Source organism: Drosophila suzukii, chromosome X (genome assembly GCF_043229965.1).
Source record: "Drosophila suzukii chromosome X, CBGP_Dsuzu_IsoJpt1.0, whole genome shotgun sequence".
Lineage (NCBI taxonomy): Eukaryota > Metazoa > Arthropoda > Insecta > Diptera > Drosophilidae > Drosophila > Drosophila suzukii.
The window spans coordinates 9479064-9500958 of NC_092084.1; the positions used below are offsets into that span (position 1 = coordinate 9479064).

Here is a 21895-nt window from a genome sequence, read left to right on the forward strand (position 1 = left end):
CGGACCAGTTTTGGCCAAGTTACATCAAAAAGGATTACGAAAAAAATCGATTTTTTGCCAAAATCTAAGACTATTTTCAATTTAAAAATGTTAACTAAAAACTTAAAAATATATTATTGCCTACTTTTAGGCGCCTAGTTCAGTGATTTCAAAATCAGTTAAGTTTTAGAATTTTTATAATATTTTCCATGTACTATTTTTTTGAAATTTGTACCACTGTGCGGACAACGGCATTTGTGCAACAAAGAAACTGTTGCTGAAACCTCTGATTCTGATTCTCCTTAACCCGGGCCAATGCCCAAAATGCAAATCGCCTCGGAGCGATCGAACTGGAGTACTCGATGTATCTGATCCGATGCCGAGATGTTCTGCATTCAGATCGCCGCGTTGACAATTTGGTCGATGGTCGCGCCAAGGCTTTTCCTTGCAGTCGAAGTGAACCGCTAGACGCGACTACAAACTACAAACGACCGGATGAATGGGGATTAGAGAGCCGAGACTTGGAGATTTCGATGTGTATATCGCGGATCGGCGATCGCGAATTAGGTTTTGCAATGTGGATGGAAATTTGGCGACTACGCACGCCAGGCAGCCGCAGGTGACCGCTCTTTGGATCACGAGCTGCAACGTGATGTGCGACAAATCGGTAGGGGAGATCGCAGATCGGAGTTATATATGTGTACCTACCCAGCAGGGTGCAAGGAAAAAATGTATCTTAAATAAGTTGAACAATGTAATTAGATAGTACAAGAATGTACAGAAACTGTGGATGAACTATATGTAATTTGAAAAAATATTACATGTTTTAAGTGATTTAAACTATGAAATGAATTTTAAATTAACGCATAGATTCGAATTTATTCATACAAATATCAAAGTTATGTAGATACTATCTATACTGCACGGTGTAAACAAAAAATATACCCAATTTATTTAAAAAAAATTCAATATTTAAATAAGATAGTACAATAGTCTACAGAAAGTGTGGATCAAATTTAAATACTCTGTTAAACTATATGTTATATCTGTTAATCTATAAACATTGCATATCTATTTCTTTATCAAGATCCAATTGATTTAAACGCAAAACAAGAAAACTAATCAACAATATAGAGTCATGACAAGATCTTCTCTGAAATTCCTGAGAAGCGGAAGAAGTTAAGGCTGGATAAGGCCGATCGATGGGAACCCAGAAGCCTGCCCTCCCCCCTATCCAATGAAAACAAACAATGCGTTAATACAGTTTAATTTGTTTTGCCATAAAATAAATACTCAACAAGGGCCCCGAGGTTCCAAAGGAGATGGCCAGGAGCAAGGCCAGCGATAAGGCTACCAATTCATATATATATATATATATTTACTTTACTTGAGTTCTTTTTTTTTTGTATTGCCATTTTTGTTTAATGCCATAACCCCTTTGGCTTTAACCGATCAATCTTTATGGCAGCTCTCCATCTCGCATAAAAATTTACGACTCATCATTGAAGCAGAAGGAACCAGACAAGCTGGAGGAACTGGAGGAAAAGTAGCCACGAATATCCAGAAATCGAGCAACGGTGACCCCGACTCTCGCCGAAAGTATAGTGGATAATACCGCGTCGGGTGCGGAGGACATCGTCCAGATGCCGCTTGCTCATCTTGTTCTCCGTGAGGCACTCCTGCATCAGGTCATCCGGCAGCTGGATGTGAAATGGAAAGCAGTACATGTGGGCCACCTCGAGTCTGATGGTCTCATTGGTATTATCATCTAGGCAAAAGAACGTGGTCACATCGGCCATTTGAAGGCGTTCGCAGCTCTGGAGTGCCGAATCCTTCATCAGCACCATCACATGATCCAAAGTATTGGGCATATACAGGCCAAATGGTTCCCCGGTCTTTACGAATGTGTCACGAAACTTGGTAAATGCCATCAGGGGATAGGATCCACCACACTTCCGCTCGAAGACCTGCTCCTCCTCCAGCAAATACTTACATCTCTCGGGCACTGCGTTCTTGAACTGATCACATTCCTTGCAATGGCTGTGACCCACGTAAGCCAGGATACCGCTAAAATAGTGCAGCAGCAGGAGCAGAAAGAGGATCTGTATCCAAATCCTGGCCAGCAGCTCCATCCACTAACCACGACTTTATCACGATCTAGTGTTTCCCAGTGTGTTTCTTGTGTCTTCGTTTAGATGATTCGATCTGCCCGTGTCCAAATCTGTGCGTCAGTGTGTCTCGAAATCGATTCATTTCGAAATGCGGCAAATATCTAAATAATTACACAGCCAGACCCCGGGACAGCTGACTAGCAGTTTGCTGAGGTCGGAATGACTCACTTTCTGGGTCGTGACTTCTAAACTTGGGCGGGGAATTCTGTGCCCTTACAAACAGAGGGTTCCATCAGTTCCACAAAGGTTTTGGTACTTTTATGGTATATTTAGTATTTAATTTAAGAGAAGGATACTTCTTATAGCACAAAGGTTAAAAAACATAGGGCTATGGATTTGTAACTAGATAAAATATTTATCTTTATTACATTCCCAAAAAACAATTTTGTATTATAAGAACTATTCATATTTTCAGGATTTGTATATACTTTACTGATAGATTTTGATTGTAACACTATGAGGGATATAATAAAATTTATACTTCTCATGACTTATACTTCAGAAAAATATTAACATATATTAATGAATTTAAGAATTCATCTTTTTGTAAACGGAAGACTCTGCTTTACTTTAAAGAAGTCACTCGTAGATCACCTTCATTGGCATTATTCATTCCGCACTGGCGCTGATTTGCTGCCGATTTAATTGATTCAATTACGGGGCGGCATTATTTCAATTAGGCAAAATGAAAAGAGGCAATCAGAGATCGGAGATCGGAGATCGGGGGGAATTGACATGACACGTTGGAGTCGAGTAGAGCCGACTCGAGCTATCATCGATAATTATGATGAGTGCGATCGGTTCGATCGGTTCTGATTTGCCTGCATAGCTTTGGGTGATTAATGCAACGGCAGTCTGCAGACGGCCAACTGTTTGGCTTCCTTCAGTCGCCGATTGAGTGATTGACTGATTGATTTTTCCGGAAGACAACACTCGGCAGATTGTGATTGCATAATCCGTTCGAATGCATCAGCAGCAGCAGAAATGATTTTTATTTAAATGAGTTTGGGTCGGATTATAAATTTATTAACAGATAAGGTTGGGAAAACAGAAGACTTTCGAAATTTATTTGTTGATTTTTAATTTCAAGACCCCTTAACCAGATTAATAAGCCCTAGTCATAGAAATGAAAGCCATCTTTGGAAGATTAAGTATTCCTTCTCTTAAATATACGTATCATATTTTGATCTAAAGTCTTTAATCTTAAGACTTCGCCTTTAACCTGATGTATAACCACTAATTAGAGAAATGAAAGCCATCTGTGGAAGATAAAGTATTCCTTTTCTTACATATTATATTATGATCCTAAAAATCTTAAGACTGGACCCCTTCCATCCTTGAACGATAATCGCTAAACAAAGTTGTTGATTTTGAATTCTTTATCCAAGCTTGGGTATCTGCTTTCTTGAGAGACATTCTTCTGTAATATCCACACTTGATTTATCTGGCAAATCAATTTTATTCTCACCTTCTTGACTTCCCTCCCGTTGAGTTTTGTGTGCGCTCTTGAAGAATCCATTTAATTATTTGATTTCTGTCCCTCTGTTTTGAGTAGAATTGGAGGGCCTTTAATTTAATATTGTATTTAAAAACGCTGATTTAACGGCATTCTGTCTGCCCGATTCGTTCGCTTTTGTGTATAACTCTTCGATTTGTATATTTTTTTTTGTGCCGTCTGCTTGTGATGGAAATATGAATTTATTGATTTTGTCATTAATGGGATTTCCTTTCAGCCCAGCAGGTGGCAATTGTCATGCTGCCAGTGTTGTCAACATGCGCTCTTCTGATTTATGGTTTGGTTTGGGTTCTTCTTCTCTTCGCCGGCTTCTTCGATTTTCGATTATTTTTGTATATAGACGTACATATGATCGGAAGTTGGCACACCATTTGCGGCAAGTGCTGTTCGTTCTCCATATTAATCGATGGGCAACAAAGTCTGATACTTCCGTCGCCAACCCCCCCGTTCCTTATTTTAGGAATTGTGTCACGAAGAATCGGATAATTGGAGAATTCAAAATGTGGAATCGGAAGCAGAAAGAGTCGCTCAATATGCGCACATTGTGCCAGATTTTGTGTGATTACAGAGTATCAGCCAGTATTCCTGGAAACCCAAACATTCGCAGTTATGGTATTTGTAAACAAAATCAATGTGTGACATCTAAAATAAAAATAAATATGACCAGTGTCCAAACAAAGATCAAAGATACATTTCAAATCCTCACGTTAAAAGCTTAAGTTTTTCGTAATCCCCCACGAAGATCGTGACATGATCGGCTCAGAAATACCCCCAAGATAATAGTGATCTCAGCCTCGGCTTATAAATGTGAAAAGTCAAATAAAAACTGGGGTGTAAGAAACTAATTTAAATAATAATAGTATTGTTACTTAAGGAGACATAATCCTTCATTAAAAAGGTAATTATATATTTAGAATATCATTAGTAAAAGTTCAATCAAAAGCATAAATAAACTAAGCCCATTTCTGATTTCCAGGGTATTTTAAAAGTCGGGCTTATGGGACTGTATTTTTACGCACTTTTCGTTTTCCGCCTGTACATACATATATTTTTTGCAGTTTTCCTTAATAGTTATATTCAATTTGGGATTCCATCAGTTTATGGTTTATTGCACTTGATATTGCTCTTTGTTTTAGCTTTATTTTTGTACCCATATATTGGATTTAAAGGTATATGTTTTCATGACGAAGGCGACCTTCCGATTGTTAATCGATCGGAGTTCGTTGGCCATTTGGCTGCCGGCGATTTTCGCTTTAATTTTGTTGTAAACTTTTTGGATTGTTTCGTTTTTCATTTGGTGCTTTGTTTTTTTTTTTCTCGCGTTGATTGGTGGCTGGGAGAACCGTTAAACTTTTGCCCCTTGCCTTGACACCTGACACTTGACACATGACACCTGACACAGGCGACGACAGCGGTTCGGATACACTAGGAAAAAAAGAAAAAAAAATTGCCCTGGGCGCCTCAAAATTGGGCATTGGATTTTGGGAATGGGAATTCTTGCTTCATTAATCGCTCGCAATTAAGCGCCACTTTATATCCAACTTCACACTTTGTTGGAGGCTGCCTTTCTTGTATTTTTTGTTTTATTTACTTTCGCAGCTCCCCCCTTTCTTTATTTTCTTGGGGTTTTCGGTTTCGAATGCATTCAATCAGCGCAATTGATTGATGTCTCGATGCCTTGTGTTGATCGCTTGGCACGTGTCGGCGTCTTTTTTTTTTTTGTTTTTGTCAGGGTTTCACATTCCGAACTGCTAACGGATATGGAAAACCTATTCAGGGGCATCTTCGAGTTGGCCAAGATTAATTGGCCCTAACGCTAAAGAAGCGGTGAATAAAAGGCCCAAATTGGTTTAGATATGATGGATTAAAAATGGTACTAATTAAATGTGAAAACGGATTAGACTAGTCGATGATAATTGAAGTTTTTAAAAATATTTTATTATAACATTCAAAAATAGTTTGTAATCTTTACATTAGGAACTTCTATTATAATCTGATAAATATATATTTTTTGAAAATAATAAACTTTGGCAACCCTGTTTGCCAATTTTAATAAATAATTTGAGGGTCTTAGGCATTCATAAATAAAATTCAAAAATGGTTGTATTTTAAGTTTAGCATTGATTATATTAATCTATTATATAATCTGAGAAATATATTTATTTTGAAAATAATAAACTTTGGCAACCCTATATTTACCCCTTTTAATAAATTAATTCCGGGAAAAGTAGCAATAAAAGTAAAACCCACTCAACTCGGCATAATTTAATTGAATGAATCATTTTCAATTGCCGGAAGACGGAGGGATCCCATCTCTCAACACAGATGACTGACTTAACAGCAACCACCTATGGATGGTGCTATATGAAGCGATATATGGAGGTAGGTAGAGTATAGTATATATATATCTGGCAAGGCAAGGAGCACTTTAATCTGGTTCTGCGCACTGAGCGCATTAATTATGCGTTCCAAAGCGATGTCTGGAATATATATGTACGACTGACTGCCACCGACTCCACCGTACATAGATGTGTTCTTTTTTGGTTTGCTGCTCATCTCCTTCGGTATGAAATTCTTGGCACGAGTTGGTTAATTAATTTAATTAATGTTTTACCAAAGAGACGCCGGCGTTGGCGAAGCGTCGACTTTGACGCCGCCCCCTTAGCATTTTCCCTACCCCCTTTCCACGAATTTTCCACACTACTTTTCGCTGTTGATTCTAACGGTAGCTCGAATATTAAAACCGAAAAAAATCAACTTAAATACCACAACAGGCATGCACTGAGGAAAATACTGTTGACTTTTAGCTCTACTTCATTTAATTCTTGATTTATTTCGCCACAAATAGAGGGTGAAACTAAAGATATACAACTGTCTTATAGGAAATTTGTTTATTATATCATTATTTAACTATTTCATATTGGTTCAATTTGATACTCAATACACTACTCTACAACACTTTACTAACACTTTTTTAAATTTTAAATTAAATAATAATTATAAAATAGTTTAATTTCAATTTTTTTTTGTGTACAGTCAGCAAAAGAGATGCATTAATTCAATAAATGTAGATATAGTCTTCTTTATGACCATTCCCTTAGCTTGCCTTTTTTTTATACCACTTTGATGCTCTACATAATAAAACAGAGTTTTCATCAAAAATTATTTAAATTTCATTTCGTTTTTAAAAAATGCCTGCTCTTTTCAGTTTTTATTTTCAATTAGAGCCAGGTTTTATATCAACGACGGTCATAAAGTTTCTTATCATTTGGCTGCTGCCGCGTGCTTATCTAATGAAAATTTATGGAACCCACCTTCACAGACATCTGTGCATATTGTTGATTTTTGATCTTATGGTTTTCTGTCAATTTTTATTTCGATCGTCGTATGGCATTTAAAACATATTGATGTGATTCTTATCGGCTGTTCGAAGGAAGAAAGTTTAGTCTGTCACGAGATTCCAGCTCGTAAAAATGGCAATTTGTTGTGTCTGAAACCGAAACTCATTAACCATAATAGATCATTAAGTTTTCCAAGCTTCTGAAATGAGCTGGAAATAAATTCTTAGGTTCAGATAAGAAGAAAGAAATGGACATAAAATAATATAAACTATATGGCTAAATGCGATTAGGCAAAAAATTATGTTGCCTTCCGCCATCTAAAAATTTATTATGGCTGATATGTATTTTATCTAGCCTCCACCCATATTATTCCTTATCTGTCAAGGCAGGGAAATTTCGCCTGGTATTCCTTAGATACCTCTGATGTTGTTCTTGTAGTTGTAATTGTTGTTGCTCCTGCTGCTGCTTCTTTTTTCCTGATCTTCCTCTTCTTCAGCGGCTGCATTTTATTGATTTATGCGAATGCGGCGACCATCAAAGCTAAATTCAAGGCATGACTGCAACTACAACGGCGACCACAACTACGATTACAATTTAGCCAGCGACCGTGGGTTGTGTGCAACCAAAATGTTCAAGTGAAAACACGGAACAAGCGGTGGTCAAGCATTGCATTTATGAAAAAAAATTTAACCGTAGGTTAAAAAAGAAACTATGGGAAAAATAATTTAACCAAAGGTTAAATTTACTTATAGTATAATAAAGCCAAACTTGACTATTGCCATCTATAAATATGCCAAGAACATTGGGTAAGTGTAGATAAGAGGTAGAATATATAATTATAAGTTACATACAAACTTTTTTTAACCTAAGGTTAAAAATTAACTTTAAATCCTTTTAAAACCAAAGCGATATTAGCAATGCTACCACAACTGTAATAGCACATAGTAGCCTGCGTTCTGCGGCAATTTTAGATTATCAATTTTCTTAGATTTTGAAATTATAGCACAAAACTGCCTTTTGGGCAGACACACACAAACTCACGGTTGTATAATACAAGGCAAACATGGCGTATACGTAATGTGCTCCAGAGTGGGACGACGACGACAACATTTAGCAAGTGGGATACTTGAGTTTCCACAAAAAACAAAGAACCTAAGAAAAGAAAAGGCATTGACAGTGAAGAAATATTTAGAATCAGAAGCAGTATTAACGCAAATTCACCGCTACAGAGCATTGACACTGGGCATAACATCATTATCATTATCAAGAATGGAATAGTTGGGGGGTATACTATCTTATATAGACGAATGACTGCCAGCAGTCATAGCACCTCTCACATGAGTCGAGCGACTATTGACAGCCGCAGTTAACAAGAGCTTTGCCAGAATTTATCTTTCAAGCATCATAAATCATACAGCACCAACGAAAATGAGCGGAGCGAAGCAGGTGGAAAAGCCTAAAATTATACGACTATAGAACACCCTGAGTTGGAAAATTTCCAGAATATATTAACTGCTTAACAAACATTTTTTAGGGTCCACCTCTTAACATCTGGTTAAACCCAAAGTAAATAGTAAACTTTTAATAACTGCATATATATCTTTGTATTTACAGGATCATGGATCTACATTTTTCCAGGAAAAAGAAATCAAAATTCCCGATATAGAGAATAATACATCCAACTGAGAACCTGTTAAAAAGTTTCAAAAAGGTATTTATCTTTATTTACATAATCCCAAGTTGCCCAATAGACCCTTGCCTTAACAGGGCATAAACCTGGCTTAAATTATATAATATTCTTCTAACTAGCTATTACTGCAAGGGCAGAGCACTTGCCATGCTCATTGCTTCCCAACTAAGTCATATCTATGTGTATATACAATATTATATAGGAATAATTACTCCATAGAACGGTGTGCTCTTCATCTTCTTCCTCATCATAATCATCATCAGCTGCTTCTTCTTCGTGAGTCGTCTTGATCATCTTTTGCGCTTTTTGACTGATTAAGAAAATGAAAATGCAGCCAAGCGTCGGAAAATGAGGCTGATAAAAACAAAAGCACGTACAAAACAAAATTTTGTGTGCAGTCAATGAAAAGCAAGTGAATTTATTTATAGACATAAACAGAATGTACCCATATTTTAGCAATAATTTATCTTAAGATGGTTCAAGACAAAGACCAATGGTTCAAAACCAATACTCTTTGAAGATTTTTTTGTAGATTTCCCCCCTACTTTAATAGAGTTCTTTGTTGGCTAAACATCAACTAATTCCTGTCTAATAACTTTCGGGAACTTGGGTTCCGATCTCGCGGTCACATTTGTCCATTACTCATTCATTGTGAATTGTTTTATTGCCTCATAATTTGATGCAACAAAAGGCAGACAAAGTGAATACCCCACCCCAAAAATAGTCCCATCTCATATATAGCATTTGTGTATATATATATACGACTGTCGTCTAATCATAATTCAGGGGCTTATCGCAGTGCTGGGCATCTCCAGTTTCGTTTCGTTTCGTTTCGCTGGGATTGGGATTGGGATGGGTATTGGTATTGGGATGACTATGATCACGATGATGATGATGATGATGATGCTCCTGCTGGGGGGAGTTACCTCATCTTCATCTTCTTCTTCTTGGCGTTCAAGATCTTTGGGGCCTTATGGCATTGCATTTGTTGACTGTCGTCGACCGTAAACTTGCGACAAAATGTCGCGTGCTCTAAACTGCAGTTATGTAACTTTACTATGCCTGACAACTTGCTGGCAACTCGCTCATAAAATCTTTAGCTTTATCGCAATAAAGGAGTAATCGCCCCACCCCAATAGGAGTACTTCCAAACCCCCCCCGAATCATTCGATCACCCGATTCCACAATCAATATATGCTCTGTGCGATCGTTAATTCTTGATTGACAAATTATTGGCCAAATTGTTTACTTTTTGCTCTGCTTCCGCCTTTCGTGAGGCAGATGTGAGGCAGCTACACTGTAAAGAGGTTTGCTCTTATAGAGGAAGATAATAAATCTCCCAAAAAATAGAAAATAGAAAATAATAGTTCAATGGATATTTCACATTATTAATAACGTGAATATTCATTTAGTACTATTTTTAATGTAATATAAAAAATATATTATATAACTTATGGATCTGAAAGTCTATTTTATTGATTATTATTAATTACCAATGGTTAAATCATTTTCTTTCTATAATTAATAAACTTAAATCTATTTCTAAACATTTTTTAAAATTATACCCCAAGCATGATACCTATTTTTAAACCAAAATAAAACTTGTGCTTTTATTAACTACCATTTCTTCAGGTACTCACCTGAATTTCAATTTTTTTAGTGTCTCATACGAGAGCTGAAGCAATTAAAAACAATTTTCCTCCAGTGAAGTGTGCAGCACACAACAAAATGATTGAAAAGCGACGACACCTGATAATAAACGTTGCCACATGCTAAATTCAAATTCAGGCCAGTGGCGTTGGGCCGGCAGATTGCGGGGGGGATCGGCAACCGAGCTGCCTGACAGGCTGGCGTGGGTGTTAAATTACAGGGGCCAGGGGCGCGCTGCGGCAGCAATCTCCGCCTGACAGACGGGATTCAAATTCAGGTCCCAACTCCACGCTCCAATCTTCAGATGGATGGCTTCGCCTGGCGCGCGTCAATGTCATCCGCATTACGCCCGCGGTTGTTAAAGAAAAAAACAACAACAAAAATACAGGAAAAAAGCCAAAAACACCCATGTATCGTATCCTACATGAAGTGAAAAACAACTCACGGCCAGGGTTTCTTAGGCTGTGCCATTCGTTTGGTGTAGGCCATTTGTTTAGATTGCTGTTCCATGTTGTTGGCGTCAATGTTCCTCATGTTACTCAAGTTGATCCTGACCAAACAAGAAACAAATAAAAAAGAGTTTGTTGGAACTCAAAGTACCCTCTTCATTTTATATCTTTAGTTTAGATTGAATTCTGAAGGATATTTTACAATAATAACCTTTTAATAATAAGGTTAATATTTTTTTTTTAGATCATTAAAGATATCCTTGAATTTTATTTATGGAACCCAAAAAAATACCTCTTGTAGTATTTTTTTCATTAAAGAAACAAAATAAATAAAAATACCAAAAATACCTCCTGTAGTATTTTTTTCATTAAAGAAACAAAATAAATACAAATACCAAAAATACCTGTTATATTATATTATATTATATTATATTAAATTTTATTATATTATATTATATTATATTATATTATATTTTATTATATTATATTATATTACATTATATTATATTATATTATATTATTAAAATACTTTTATTTAGTATGTTTTTCTATTTTTTTTATTTAATTAGAGTGCTACTTGTTAAGTCTTATCATATAAAATCTTTGAAGAAGTAGTTGGGTAACCAGGTCCCCGAATCTAGTATACCTCCATCTAGGGTATGCAGAAAAGTTAATAATTGTTATTTGCCACACTTGTGGGCCGAAGTGGGCGTGGCAGTGGCAGCAGTACCCGTTGCCTTGACTTTGACACTTTGCGGTTAATTGCATGGACTGGTGGCTCTCCTGGCCTCAGATTTCTTCACTTCACTTCAATTCAATTCAATTCGTCTCGTCTCACGTGGCGTATACGTAATGTGGGGAATTTGGTGACTTTGGCCAACTTGTGGCAATGGCAATCGCATCTCCATAGAGACGATCATTAAGGCCCGTCCACATAATTTGACCAAATGCAGAGCCTCCGAGCCCCAAGTCGAACTGAAAACTCGAACTGAAAGACCAAGTCAAAGTCAATAAAAATTCTAGAGTCGGCAAAGATGAGACACACCATCCAGTCAGAGCGATCGGTGGGTACGAAAAAAAAAAGCGCAGCAAATAAATGCAGGCAAACTTCGATCGCAAAAGATCGAAAGAGCGGCCAAGAAGCCGGCTAAATTAGTTGTCATGGGAATTTATTGTGCTCAAGTGTGAGACGAAGAGCCAGCCGGGTCCCCAAGAATCGGGAATCCGAGAGTCCGGGAATCGAGGAGATGGCTGTGCCGGTGGTAACCCTAATGTGCCCACATGCATCCATCCCAAAGATCATGCGCATGATTAGCTGGCAAAAAACAAAAAAAACGCCAAGCCAAATGAAAAAAAAAACAGAATTGCAGAGCTTTTAGTTCTCAGCATAGAGATGATAGGAATTTCTTAGAGATCAACAAGAATTTAGAACTCAATATTCAAGAATTTCAAAGGTATTTTCAGGCTATTTCTATTATTTTTATTACTTTATTATTAATACAAATATTTTTATAGAAATCTTAAACACCCATCTCTAACATCCGCATCCCCGTGTAAAAGTGTCCAAATGAATGTGTGGCCATGCAAGCGTAAATTGTTTGAGTTGCCAATTTGTATTAAAGTTGAATTATGCAAATAATGCCGAGACTTTGCGATGAACTCGCAACTCCCAGTCAATTTCAGTTGCCGTCGCTTCTCTTCTCGTCTCGTAACCCCAGTCTACGAAGACACTCTTCTGCAGCTTCTTCTCCTAACTGTCAACTGTCACACAGAAACTTAAAAAAAGAAAAAAATGAAATGAAAGAAAAAAGAAAATACCAAAGAGTCTGCGAAATTTGTTTAGTGGCAAACATCATTTGTCTCAGGGCATCTCTCTGGCAGCTCCGTCTTAATCTACGGTTGTCGTCGCCAGCGTCGTAATCTATTATTAAAATGCCATTAGAGCGGTGCATCTACCCTCTCACCCCGGTCCATTTCACCCATCCCCCCATTTCTACCTCCCAAACTTCTCTTTGGATCCCCGAATCTTCGGATCTTCGGCTCCAGGTGGCAGCTGCCGTCCGTCTCCTCGGCCAACGGCAAATGTAATTATTGATGAAAACATATTTCAATACATTTCCCAAATATCTGCCTTCACTGCCTCCAGAGTTTCGAACACTCTTTCCCGCAAGACATCACGATTCTTCTAGGTGTTTAGTTAATGAGGGATTTTAAGAATGTGGATTTTGATTGTACATTTTGCTATACGATCTTGCAATGAAAAAAAATAATTTTAAAAAATTTGTAACAATTTTTTATAGAAATTTTTGTAAAATAATTGTAATATTTTTTTAAGAAATTAGTTTTTTTAGAAATGCTTAGAAATTTTTTTACGAAATTACTTTCGGCCTTGAAATAAGATTATTTTTTGGCCCTCAATGATAGTTCGATCTAGAATACTGCCTGGGTTTTTCATAAACTTAAACTGTTAAAACATTTTTGGTCAATTTAAGAGTACTTAATACCTCGACTATTCCATAAAACCCATTTTTTTGTGGGCCTTTCGTAAATGTTGTCAAATTTGGCGCGAGCAAGTCGCACGTGTATCCTCGGGGCGAAATCCGGCGACTCAGATTGTTGGTTTTTGCGGTGTGGAAATTAATTAGGAGTAAGTTCGAGACCCTCGACCTTTGCATAATCAAGTGTCAGAAATAGGTAAGAGCTTCGGCTTAACCCATTATCTGCAATTAAGCCGCCAGTATTGGGGGGTCTCTGGTCAATTAACAGTTCATTAGCCAAAGTTTTGGCAAATATTTTAACTTTGTCGCCGATCGGCGAGTAGTTTTGTGCCCCGGGACAGATTAGTGTATTTAAGCGGCAGAAAATCTCACAAAAAGTAAAAAACTGAACTATTGAAAGCCGTTATATAAAATGTAATGCCCCTTGGCCTCTGGGTTTTTGTAGCAACTTGTGTGAAAATGACCTCAGGTCGAGTGAGAATTTCAAAAATATTTAATGGATTTCTGTTCAAGGGGAATACCATTTCTTAAAAGTAAATTTTAAAAATGATAGTTAAACAATATCTGTATTCTTTTTAGCCCTTTTGCATATATTTTATTTTATGTCACTATTATAATTTTTCAGCAACTCATTAGGTACTTTAATTTCTCATTAAAACTACATATTACTACTTCCATGCTGTTTATTTTTTCTCAGCTTTCCACAACTCCATATATGATCCTCTAAACCGTGTGATCTTCGGTGTATGGGCAGCTTATTCAATTGGTTTTGGAAAACGAAAATTGAGTGTGCATAATTGATTGCTCATCGCTGTTCACTCATTAAAATCGCATTAATTTGGTATGAAAATCGGGAACACATCACGAAACTCACTCTAATACGATTTTGGGCTTTGGATTTTGGACCTCGGTCTGTGGCCCCAATAGATGATCGCCGATGATCGACAAAAGAGCCATGAGACAAAGCCTAAATCGATCGGATCAGTTTGGGGAGTCGTTAAAAATATAATGGCAATAGAAACGAAATCATTTCCATTGTCTTTAAAGACTTGCAAAACATTTCGAATTAATTTGATAATTTCTTTGTTTTCTTCTTTCAAATTTGGCAGAGAGATAAGAATTTCAAAGGGGTTAATACACAGATGAGATATTTTGCAAAATTTCGCAAATTTCATATTAAATTTGTTTATCAATATTTAAATTTCCTTTCTTGTTCTAAAATATTTGTTTGCTACTTTCTACTTGTGATATACTTTTTTACGATGTCCAAACTAGACTAAAACGTTGTAGGAGACTTTTTTCAAATTTTTTTTAAAAACTTTTCCATTATAAAATATTTAAAAAAATGTAAAACCTACAAATTAGACTGGAACTTTAATTCTGTGAAAATGGGGAGCGGGTTTTTTAGCTCTACGTTTTCTTTTCTTATGTTGCCTTTTTTTAAATTAAATTATTATTTTAACAGGAAAGCTCCCTGTTTTTTTCAAAATTATTTTTAAAACCTTTTCCATTGTAAAATATTTTTTTTTTAAACTGTAAGATCTACAACTTAGACTAGAAGTTTAATTTCTCTATACTTATAGGTGACTTTAAAATGGGAGGTTGCGGGTTCTAGGTGCAACTTCTCTCTTTTATTTTGCCTAATTGGCATGCGTAAGGCGGCCAGTTTGGAGTCGCCACCATCGGGGCTTCGATACTTAATCCGAACCCCAATCCGAATCCGAATCTGAATCCAAATCCGAGTCCCAGTCGACGCCTGTCAGCCCAGGAATTTTGTGCGCCCAAATTGGCAGCTATTGTTGGTTTATTTTTTTTTTTATATATTTTATTGTTGTTGCTGCCGAGTGACCCACTTTGGCGCCAAGGCAGAGGCGCTTTTTTCTTTCATTTGGCTTTTGGCTAAAATCCAAAAACAGTCGGCGAACGAGACAGGCGAACAACGTTCAGCAAATTGCAGTTGAATGCAATGCCCCATGCTCGATGCCCGATGATGCCCCCCCCCACCACCACCATTTTGGCCAGCTTCTTTTGTTTATTGTTTATTCTGCGGCGGGTTTTTTTGCCATGTTGCGTTGTTCCATCGATCCAGAGATGCCCAGACTGACAAATTATAATGCATATAATATGCAACTGACAGGGGCGTCGCAAAAGGATAAATAAATAAATCATGGGTTGCAGTTTTGGCAGCGAACTTAGGACCAAAATTAATTTTAAATTAAATGTACTGGTACTGCTGGAAAAAAATGTGAAATACTTAACTTAAACTTAAAAATAAATCCCTACTTAAATCGAAAATAAATCACCGATCATGGGTAAACTACTATAAAAGTAAGGGGTAAGTAAGTAAGGGGTTCATTACTTTTACTATTATTAAATTTAAATTTATTGATTGATGGTTGGAAAAACCGACGATTTAATAGGTTTTCCGTACCTTATTCAATAACACAGGGAAAATATTAAATATTTAAACATCTTATAAATTAAAGAATTATAGAAAAATCCCCACTTAAATCGAAAATAAATCACCGCTCATGGGTAAACCACTATAAAAGTAAGGGGTTCATTACTTATACTGTTATTAATTTTAAATTAATTGATAGATGGTTAGAAAAACTGACGTTTTAATAGGGTTTCCCGTGCCTTTTTCAATAACACTGAAAAATATTAAATATTTAAACATCTTATAAATTAAAGTATTATAATCCACTTAATCGAAAATAAATCACCGCCCATGGGTAAACCACTATATGTTTAAATGGTACATTACTTATACTATAGGTATATATATTCCCCGTCCATCTCAATCACCAAACTCTACCGTTCGCCTGCCCAAAAATGGCAACAACTTGTACGTATTAAAATGTTCGCTTTTTGCCTTTTCATTTCTTTTGTGCTGTTAAGCTTTATTTTCTTTTTGATTGCTCTTGTCGCAGAGTTTAACTTATAATTGATTGATTTATTGTTTTATTGTTTGCAAAATAAGTCATCTCACAGCAAAAGGCAAAAGAATTTAGCGCTGTGGCGCTCCATAAAATCGACATTAAATAAAGATCAACGCAAAAACCACCCAAAAAACAAAAAAATAAACGACAAAGGACGGAAACCACAAAAAGCGGCAAAAAGTGAAAAAAACGAGAACTTAAAGCCCCGACTGACAGGCAAAAGTCAGAAGAAACAGAAACCTTGCTTATCAATTGACAAGAAACTTGAGCTTTTTTGCCCTACCGATTTTTTTTGGAACATTTTAACTACCAAGTTTTATACTTTTTTGTTATTTTTGGAAGGAAATGTATATAAGAAATATATATATTTTTATTTTTAAAATAAAATATTAACTTAATAACCTATAGAGGCACTTCCCAACATTCATTTCGATTAGATAAATGCGAATTTGTGGCCAACAAGTTCCGTTTAACAACCAATTAGTCGCAGCTTCTGTTGAGGAACTTACCATTTGACACATTTCCCTGCAGTTTTCCCTCGCAGGTGGAATTTTCCGTTAATTGCTGGCAAACAACATGGATTTGTTCCATTCCATGCTTGTTTTTCCGATTGAAAGGCGGATGAGAGGGGGACTCTAAGTAAGTTAAGTTGAGTGGAGTGGATTCACCATGGCTCGTTCAACAGTAAAATGCATTTAGCTATTATATAAATAATGGCACAAAAATGCCAGTCCGCAATAGTTGAATATCGATTTTGCACTTGGAAATCATGGAATCATGGCATCAAAGGCGAACCCAGACTCCATGGAGGCCGGAACCGAGCTCATAATCATGCAAATGTGTCGCCAAATGAGATGCGGCGGATGTCGGCAGCTGGAGCGCCGTAATCTCGAGCTATCCACTTTATTTATCGTATTCAATGCGATCCCAAGTCGTCGATCAATGTCAATTTTATGTAATGCAGCGCTAAATGTTTCAATGGTGCAGATAAAAAAAAATTGAATATTAAATAGGGGCTGTCTTTGGAATTATGAAGCAGATTTTATCAACTTGTAAACAATTATATATGTTAAATAATAATATGAAATGATATGAAATTAATGAAATAAGAAAACATAAGTAATGCACCATGCAAGTAAAATAATTTATTCATTTATTTAACAAATTAAAGCTAGTGTATAATACTAAAATTAATATTTGAAAAAGAAAGGGCGCTGCAAGCTGAAGTCCTTCGGCCCGAAAATAATAAATTTGGTATTGAAATCGTAAATAATTTTTAATTTTTAAATTCCATACACAAGTACCTCTGATTTTTTCCAGTGCAGCTAATCGCTTATTACCTGGCTTTTAATTCGCAGCTAATTTCAGGCTAATTCCTAGCTAATTTAAAGCCACCGCCAAGACCCTAACACCCCCCTCCCCTTCCTTCCACCCAGCACACTCAGCATCCTCTTTTATTATACGGAAACGGAAGTGCGAGTTATAAAGAGACACACAGAGTCACAGAGTTGTAAAATCAAATCTGAAAAACATTTGTAATTATCGACCGAGAGATGCAAATAAATGATAAAAGCACCCGGTTCTTTCCCTCCCCCCTTCCACCAATTTTTTAGTTCATATTTTCGATGATTTCGGTTGATTATTTTATTTATTTTTCACCCCACCTTGTTGTTGAGCTTGTGTAAACAAGTATTTTAATAACTCAATCAAAATAAATTAGCCAAAGGAGGCAAAATCAAAAAACCTGCACACAGGTTGAGGCGAAAGGGGCGTGGCTAACTGTTGAGCAGTTATGTTGGTAGAAGATTGTGTTAGTTAGTTAGTTGGTTGGTTGGTTAGTTGGTCCACGAAGAGTGACTGTCAAACGCATGCCAACAACAGTTTAGTGGCCACAATTAGCCACACTATTTGCCAAAGCGCCACAGAACTTAAGAAGACACTAGAAGACATCTGGAGACAATTTCAGAGGCACTGAGATAAAGTTGGGAATTTTATAGAGATATGGTACATTATATTAGCTTAATTCTTATATATTTTAGCTGGGTATTCACATTCAGATTTTGGTTTTGTAAGTATAGTAGACCAAACAAAGTGATAACTATTTTTAAAAAATGATACAACTACCTTATGATATTTAATTACAGTCTTTTTAATTTTTTTTTGGTTAACTTAAGTGTACATATTGTTTTATTTAAATCTCTAAACAATATTTTTTTAAAAAACATATTATTTCTCTGACTGATGCGACAACATATCTGACTAAAATTGTTCTTAATCAAGCGTTAATTTGCCGGCCAGCAACAGCAGCATGTAAAATGGAGACTCTAAGTGAATATCTTGTAAACTGGGTATGGAATGGAACGGATCGGATGGGATTAGTTTGAATCGGATTTATGCGGATGCGATTAGATGGCAATCCTTTTATCAGTAAAGTCCAAGCCAAAGAATCCCAAAAGACTCAACCAAATGGGCCTCTCTCTTTGCCCTGCTAGCAAAAAGGTTCAATAACCCAATCAATAGACTGATAGATTCACCAAAAAATAGAGGAATATAAATAAAAACAGAACCTGATAACAATGAAATCAAATTTTGTATGCAATGACATATATTGTTGTTGCTGCCACAGCTTCCTATTTGCAAAACAGATCGACTAAAAAAAATATAATCAAAACAATCCAACCAACAGGGAGAAAGAGATGGATAGACGCCACTTTAAACTAAAGACAAAACTATCGGTAAAATATAATAAAAATTTATGGCAGGCCATTGTTTAATTTTATTGTTATTATTTCGCTGGCTATTTCGCTTTTTTTATTCACATCTGTCTTATGTTCTTATGCCAGCGTTTAAACAATAAAAATTTCAGGACTATTGTCTGGCAATCTAAATCAATACACAAAAGATGTGAATTCTTTCGAAATATTCGTAGATATCTCTTAGAACTTGAGGGCGAAAAAAAAAGTTACCAAGTAAAACCGTTATGAAAATAATTCAAAAATATTTTAAAATAAGTAGTTGCCTTAGTATTTTAGCTGGAAATAAGACAATTTCTACGATTCCCCTCATTATTTTCTCGTAATCCGCATAAATCGTGAGGTGTCTTTATGTTCTGTCCCATTAACTTTGCATAATTCCGAAATGCCATCGAATGCTTTAATTTATTTAACATCTTCTGGACACAAGGGAACCCAACATCATCATCATTTCGTGGTTCGCGTTGACAATCTCTTTTTATTTATCACGTTTATTTCTTTTTTCTGTTTTGCCGCTGCCTAAATGCGAAGCGTGAAGTTTTATCAATTCCGGCAGACACCTGGCTACCTGGTCGCCAAAAAAAAAAAGAAGATAAATGAATTCAAAATCGATTGGAAATATTGATCAATAGAATGGCAGCAGCGAATCAAAACGAAAGGTTTAGCCGGGGAGATAACAATCGAAAGAAAGAACCAATAAACATCATCATTAGCATCGCCAGCCACGATCTGTTGTCTTTCCCCGATCAAGTGTGAATTATATTAGAAGAGCTGTTGCCAAAGAATGTTAACGAGATGGTTTAGGATCAGCAGAAAGAGTTATATGACTATAAACTAAATGATTATAATATATATGGTTGTAAACTATATCAATATAAACTATATGATTATAATATATATATCTATATGATTATATGCCGATACCAATCATTAAAAAAATATAAAAACTATAATATGACAAAGAAAAAGATACATATGTAAATTACAAATTTACAAACATGGTTTGTATTTCATTTTAATGAGCCCTTTCCCACAATCGATAAAGTATATGCGGAAATATAAACCATATACCCTCGAAAACCGGAAAAGAACTGCTAAACTTTTTTTTAATTTCGATTTCCCAAACGACAAGCGACTTTTCGTCATTAACCTTTCACTCTCCGAATATAATAACCCGAAATTATCCGTCATAAATATCAATAAGGCAAAAAGATGTGCATAATGTAAGACTCGAGCAAAGATCGTGAGAAATCCCTGAGAATTACGAGAGCAAACAGCTCTCAAAACTCTCAATGCAAAGCTTACATAAATTGTTCGCTTTTTCCCAGAAAGAATATAGTATTTCGTTCCATAAAAAATTTACATATGCCAAGAAGACTTTGATTAAGTTGTTAGCGTCGCCATAGGATCGTTGGAAAACCAAATTTGAAGCAAGGCAATCATCGCTGGAGCCCATCTTCAAGGCCCCAAGTTCCTGGGGAAAGGTGTGAAATATTACAGCTTTTCTTCTACTCCCTGGGCAGCGGGAAATGTTTTGATTTCGAACAAAACAAACGCCACGGGTGGAGGGAAGGCCTTTCAAAAATATTCAAATCATTTTGAAATACGAGTCTGTATTTATTAGCGATTAGTATTTTGAGCTGGGGCCGCCGAATGGAGATGTGTCGCTGTGGAGTTGTCGCAGTATCGAGATTATGGAAGTTTTGGAATTTACTGTGAACTTATGCAAATCGCCACTAACAAATTTTCGAAAGTGTCAAAAAAGCAGGCAATGCCCAAGAACTGGGCTCAGAACAGGTGTCCCCCCATCTGCTCAACTAGCAGTCCATTGAAAACTGATATCTTTATCTATCATTTGGGGGCCCCGTCCTCTAATATTCTTGTTAGCAGCGTTCTTAAATTTATTTAGGCACTGGAAGGTGTTAAAAAGAGCCACAGAGTTGGGGATCACAGGTGAGCTTGGCGCACGCTAAAGTTCAACACTCGTGTGGGTCAAAAAAGTTCCGAGGCAATTGAGATGCAAATGCCGCCGACAGTCGACAGCCTTAAGTTGAAATATTTAAATACAGAGTGACAAATCGGTAAATTATGAATCGAAGTCTCCCGAAAGAGAAGAGACTCCTCGAAGCTGGGAACAATTCTAATGAAACATTTTATTTACATTCACGAAAAGGAAAACTATATTAATTAGGAAAATACTATACCCTAGGTGGAAATAGGTGTTACTTAATAAAAGATGTATATTTTATTCCCTAGAACTTTCTTAAATATTTTGAATGCCTTAGAAACGTAAACATACGTATATAATCCATATATCATATATCATATTAGACTTAATATATACAACAAAAATATATTATTTGGTGTATTTCCCAGCTTGAACTTTAATCTCACGATTATACCCACAATTCTTTAAGGTATCACCTTCGTATCTCATTTCATTTCAATATAGATTTAAAGATGCTCCCCATTCCACTTGTTTAATATGAATTAATATGACTGGAATGCTTTTGGACCTTGGTGGTTTTTGTTCTATTTAACAACAATTTATGGAACCAGCCAGCCAGTCCGAATGGAGAAAGGAACGTGAGCATATATTTAGATAAGTGTTTATGAATAAAGATTATTAGGTTTTAACCTAATGAAATATGAGAGCAGCTGCAAGAGATAAAACTAAAGTTTTGATTAAAGTTGGGGCTTGAGCATTTAGTAAAATAACTTCAAAAAATAACATACCAATCAGAAATTGAATAAACTAATGAGGGTCTTATCAAGATTTAAAATAAAGTAAAGTAAAGTAATACAAATGGATTTTCTGATAAGAAAACCAATAAGTATAAATAATCCTATGGCTAAAAGTATTGATAGGTCGAGAAAACTCATGCAAAAATGGCTAATGGCCATTA

The 21895-nt window shown here is 36.1% G+C and overlaps 1 protein-coding gene and 1 long non-coding RNA gene across 2 annotated transcripts in view; one reads left to right on the forward strand and one right to left on the reverse strand.

Moving 5' to 3' along the window:
• Positions 1-8696, forward strand: part of LOC108016861 (uncharacterized) — an 88615-nt gene extending 79919 nt beyond the window's left edge. Inside the window, exon 3 of the long non-coding RNA XR_011604769.1 lies at positions 8622-8696. This is a non-coding gene — a long non-coding RNA (uncharacterized lncRNA). The remainder of the gene's footprint in view (positions 1-8621) is intronic.
• LOC108016860 (uncharacterized) lies at positions 1230-2283 on the reverse strand. Its single transcript, XM_017083730.4, is given in 2 exon segments — positions 1230-1487; positions 1490-2283. Coding segments are annotated over 2 exon segments (678 nt in total). The 5' UTR covers positions 2112-2283; the 3' UTR covers positions 1230-1431.
• Positions 8697-21895: the final 13199 nt, after the last annotated feature.